This window comes from Erythrolamprus reginae, chromosome 8 (genome assembly GCF_031021105.1).
Source record: "Erythrolamprus reginae isolate rEryReg1 chromosome 8, rEryReg1.hap1, whole genome shotgun sequence".
NCBI lineage: Eukaryota > Metazoa > Chordata > Lepidosauria > Squamata > Dipsadidae > Erythrolamprus > Erythrolamprus reginae.
The window spans coordinates 21,880,895-21,886,339 of NC_091957.1; the positions used below are offsets into that span (position 1 = coordinate 21,880,895).

General features: G+C 43.7%; 1 protein-coding gene across 1 annotated transcript in view; it reads right to left on the minus strand.

The window, feature by feature from the left end:
- The window catches only part of PLEKHN1 (pleckstrin homology domain containing N1), a 64,327-nt gene extending 59,095 nt beyond the window's left edge, over positions 1-5,232 (minus strand). Inside the window, exon 1 of the mRNA XM_070759243.1 lies at positions 4,807-5,232. Coding sequence (XP_070615344.1) covers positions 4,807-4,886 — 80 coding nt within the window. The 5' untranslated portion in view covers positions 4,887-5,232. The remainder of the gene's footprint in view (positions 1-4,806) is intronic.
- Between the last annotated feature and the right edge of the window lie 213 nt (positions 5,233-5,445).

Below are 5,445 nucleotides of genomic sequence, written 5' to 3' on the forward strand. Positions count from 1 at the left end.
GATTCTTATCAGTCGGTGTCAATCTTTCCTAGCCCATCGGAAAGCATGAGAACTCAAGCTACACAACCAAACCATCGACAAAGCAGCAAAAAAAAATGAGTCAACTTTCGGTATGACGTTATCTCATTTAGCTATCCAGTTTACCAGCGAACGCAGGGAGTGACTTAGTAATTATTTACAAACAAAACTAAGATAAACGGGCAACCATTTGATTGGGAAAGGGAGCCATTGATTGGGAAAGGAAAACCGAAACCCACACAAACACACAATTTTCCACGTTCCCTGTAATTTTAGCAATTCCTTTCTGAAATGGTCTTGACTCTTGGGGAAGTTTGCAAAAGGACCATCCTCGTTCTGATCCCATTTTGCACATCCATTTTCCTTCGAACACCGTTTCACAATTCCTCGTAGCGGTGTCACAAAACAAGAAACAAGGCCCCATGTCTTGAAATCAGGTCGTGTGTGTTTTTAAAGCGCATCCACACAACCTGTGGATTGCACTTTTTTTTTTTTGCAATGGGGAACAAGTGGAAAACTGGATTTTCCATATAGATGGGGAAATATTTTCCAGCGCCCACAGTCAACTCTAATTCGTACTGTCCTTTAAAAGCAGTTGCGTGCCTGCACACACACACAAACACACACCCACACACCAGAGTGATAGAGAGCCTAAGTATCTGGTTACTTAGGCGTCTAACCATTCGAAACTGACAATCGGTTCCCTTTGCATAATTTTGACCATCCATAATTTTGAAACTGGATCAGAAGAAAAAAAATATCCTAGAATGGCCGGCTATTGTTATATTGCTTAGCCACGCCACGCGTTGTGCTGGCTGGGGATGATGAAATTTGTAGTCTGACCTCTCCCAGGGCTGGGGGGGGAAGCAAACAAGTAAGCCCAACCAATGACAACTGACAGGTTTTTGTGGGGTTTTATTTGAGTTTAGTTTCATAAAAGCAAAAAGAGTCCTCGGAGAGGGGTGGCGTATAAATCAAATAAATAATAAAAAATAAAAAATAAATGTAAAAATGGCTCTATTTAACGCTGTCCTGATTTTTAAGAACAGATTGGGCTGTCATTTGTAAGAAATGCTGTAGGAGTCTTCAGGGCGACCCCTGAGTTATGAAGGATGCACATATAGAAACATGGAAGATTGACGGCAGAAAAAGACCTCCTGGTCCATCTAGTCTGCCCTTATACTATTTCCTGTATTTTATCTTAGGGTGGATCTATGTGTATCCCAGGCGTGTTTAAATTCAGTTCCTGTGGATTGACCAACCACGTCTCCTGGAGGTTTGTTCCAAGCATCTACTACTCTTTCAGTCAAATAATATTTTCTCACGTTGCTTCTGATCTTTCCCCCAACTCACCTCAGATTGTGCCCCCTTGTTCTTGGGTTCACTTTCCTATTAAAAAACACTTCCCTCCTGAGCCTTATCGAACCCTTTAACCAGGGGTGGGCAACAGGCAGGACGGGGTGGAACACAGTTCCACCAGCAGAAATTTATTTATTTATTTATTGGATTTGTATGCCGCCCCCCCCCCCCCTCCTGAGGACTCAGGGCAGCTCACAACATAAATGAACTGCAGAAAAAAACAATTGCTGCCAACCTGCCTTCCATTGAGGACTTGTACACTGCACGAGTCAAAAAGAGGGCGGGGAAAATATTTACTGACCCCTCACATCCTGGACACAAACTGTTTCAACTCCTACCCTCAAAATGTCACTACAGAGCACTGCACATCAAGACAGCTAGACACAAGAACAGTTTTCCCCCGAATGCCATCACTCTGCTAAACAAATAATTCCCTCAACACTGTCAGCCTTTTTACTAAATCTGCACTTATATTCTACTAGTTTTTCTCATCATTCCTATCATCCTTTTCCTCCCACTTAGGACTCTATGACTGTAACTTGTTGCTTGTATCATAAGATTTTTATTAATATTGATTTTCTTCATTGCTTATTGACCTCTATGACAATCATTAAGTGTTGCACCAAATGATTCTTGACAAATGTATCTTTTTCTTTTATGTACGCTGAGAGCATATGCACCAAGACAAATTCCTTGTGTGTCCAATCACACTTGGCTAGTAAAGAATTCTATTCTATTTTATTCTATTCTATTCTATTGTATTCTATGAAGCTGTGTGCCCAGCTCCAGCTGATTATCCCCTCCTCCCCTCCTGCTCCTCCTCGGAAAGCAGCAGGGAGACCAGCGCCAGCAGGAGTTGCAGGGGGCCTCCCCCCTCTTTTCTCAACAGCTGATTGGCACCCATTTGCCTAGCTACCCAGCCTGAGACAGGGGGCAACCCTGGAAGGAGAGAGCAGGAAACACGGAGCAAATTGTCACCCCAGAGAGCGACACTGGTGAGGTTGTAAGTCGAGGACTTAACAGTTCACTTGAATGATGCTGATCGTTCAAGCCACTCCCACCTGGTCACATGACAATAAAGCCACACCCACAAAATAAGCCACACCCACAGTGTGGCAGTAAAAACTTTGGCTGCCCATTACTGCCTTTAACCTATGTTTCGATCATGTCCCCCCCCCTTTCCCTTCAGTCCTCCACATATGCAATAGAAACATGGAATTCTAGCAGATGTCCAGCAGAAAGTCAGGAGATATATGAGTAATGGGTCAGTCATACAAACCAAATACTGTACATTAAAGCGTAGAAAATAGTATTTACTTTATCGTAGTGAAGCTTAAACAGTGCAGTCATGCACAGTCAAATCAGTCAAATAACTCCCAATATATTAACAATACAGTACTTACAAGCCTTACTGGTACAGCTTACAGATACATAAACTATCATCGAATACACAGTTCTTACTACAGCAGTCCCAATGAATCAGCAATACCAAAACAGAGAAATAACAGAGATAAAGAGAGACAATCATGCTTAGGGGAAGGAAGGGGTTGGACTAGATGATTTTCAAGGTGCCCCTTCCAACTCTGTTAAGACTCTGACGTTTGCTAAAACAGAACCAGGTCCAGTAGGAAATTGACGCGCTTCGAAATGCAGGAGGCTATCCGGTTTCCTTCAGTCTCCTATGCAATTAAATTAGTCAGCTATGACAAGGAATATGCAGGTCGAGATACGTTTCATTTTCCCACGCCGCCAAATGCAGGTAAAAAAATTTTTAAAAGAAAAACCTACTATGAAATAATAATTAGGTATTGCATTGACAACCCGCCCAACTTCCAGTGACTTTGGGTGGTGAGCGCAATTTTGCAGATATGCAGAGAGAGAGAGACAGACAGACAGAGACAGGCAGTCAGAGAGAGAGACAGAGACAAACAGAGAGAGACAGAGACAGAGACAGACAGACCTACAGACAGAGACACACAGGGAGAGAGAGAGACAGACAGACAGAGACAGGCAGTCAGAGAGAGAGACAGAGACAAACAGAGAGAGAGAGAGACAGAGACAGACAGACCTACAGACAGAGAGAGAGAGACAGAGACACAGAGGGAGAGAGAGAGAGACAGACAGACAGACAGACAGAGACAGAGAGACGTTTAAAAGGGAAGAGAAGAGCCAAATAATGTTCAAGATTTCTTTAAATGATTTTCTTCCGTCTGGTCTACAAATTTTATTTTTGGTGGGGGGACGACGACACAAACCCCACTTCCCTGCTTAATGCAGTTTTGAATCTTCTCTCAATTGCAAGGAATATTTAGGATTATAAATAAACTTAGAGAAGGATCTGGCGGAAGAAAAAGGGGTATTTTTAGTCAGTCTTCCGATTATAAAGCGAAGAGAAGGGGCTGCAAAACTTTGCATTCTAATTGCAAACTTGAATTGTTTGGGTTTCTTTTTATTCCCTACTGAAAAAGCGGGGTGTTTTCAGTAGAAAACCCGACATCCTAGGCAACAGATAAAGCCCTTCAAAAGGAATAAGCTCCATTGAGCACAGGGGGTAAAAAGCAGACCGGGAGGGTACATTTTGAATGGGTAGGACTCCAATTTCCCAGGACAGTCTTTGGAAAAACGCCTAAAATTAACGTTGTCGAAGGGGGGCAACGCACGCCGAAGTGACAGACACAAAAGACGGATTAAAAATAAAACTCCCCCCCCCCCTTTCTTTTCTCTGCGGGAAAAAACTTCTTTTTTTTAAAGAAAGAATTCACAACTACACTACGTTCGTCCCGATCCGGGCGCGCGGAGGGGATCATGTTATTCTGCAAACATTTGGGAGATATAAATCCTTGAGAGGAATGACACGCGCAGGCGAAACCCTTTGAGAAGAAAAGAAAAAGAAAGAAGGAAGGAAGGAAGGAAAGGAGGAAAAGGAACGAAACGGGAAGGGAGGGAGGGGAGGGAGGAAAGAAAGAAAGAGGAAAGGAAGGAAAAGAAAGGAAAGAAAAGGAAAGAAGGAAGGAAGAAAAAGGAAAGGGAAGAAGGGAAGGGAAGGAAATAAAGAAGAATGAAGGGAAAGGAAAGGAAAGAAGAATGAAGGGAAAGGAAAGGAAAGAAGAATGAAGGGAAAGGAAAGAAGGGAAAGGAAAGGAAATAAAGAAGAATAAAGGGAAAAGAAAGAAGGAAGGAAAAGGAAAGGAAGAAGAATGAAAGGAAGGGAAGGATGGAAAGGAATGGAGGGAGGGAGGAAGAAAGAAAAAGAAAGAAAGAAAGAAAGAAAGAAAAACTTTCCCAGAAAAAGACCGAAAGGAAGAGCGTGAATGGGGCGAAAGAAAGAAAGAAAGAAAGAAGAGAGAAAGAAAGAAAGAAAGAAAGAAAGAAAGAAAGAAAGAAAGAAAGAAAGAAAATACCCAAACTCTTGGCAGGCGAGATACTCACTCTTTCTTGAAGGAGGATTTCCGAGAAAAAGAATATCGGAACCGGCCGGGCGCTTGGGGAACGCAAGCCATGTTCCCCATCTCCGAAGTCGGGGCCAAGAGAAGCTCCCCGGCGCAGCCTCGAAAGCGGGGAGCGGAGAGGGGCGCCCGGCTGTGCGAAACCGAGTAGGTGTGGGTGGCTTTTGTTGGTTTCTCTCTCTCCCTCTCTCTCCCTCTCTCTCCCTCTGTGGAGTGTGTGTCATGCGAGGCTTCCTCACTTCCGTCTCCGACAGAGTGATCCACAGGGCGTGTGTGTGTGTGCTTGGGAAGAAAGAAACCCAGCCTTTTGGCCAAGGAATCCTTTGGGGCGCTCACTTCCTGAGAACTGACAACAGGAGGCACACACACACATACACACAGAGAGAGAGATGAGCCAATCTTGTTGGTTGTGGCTGCTGTTTTCCCCGAGGGAACTGGAAGGATCCCCCTCCCCCCAAAGATCCATTCCAGGCCACCAACTTTTTAACCTGTAAAGAGAGAGACAAATTGGCTTGGAAACCTAGGAAAAGTCCACATCTCTTTCTTCACATTTCTGGTTTGATTCTTCTTTCAGGCTGGTTTTAGTGTAGTGTAGTGTAGTTGAATTGAGTTGACTTGAGTA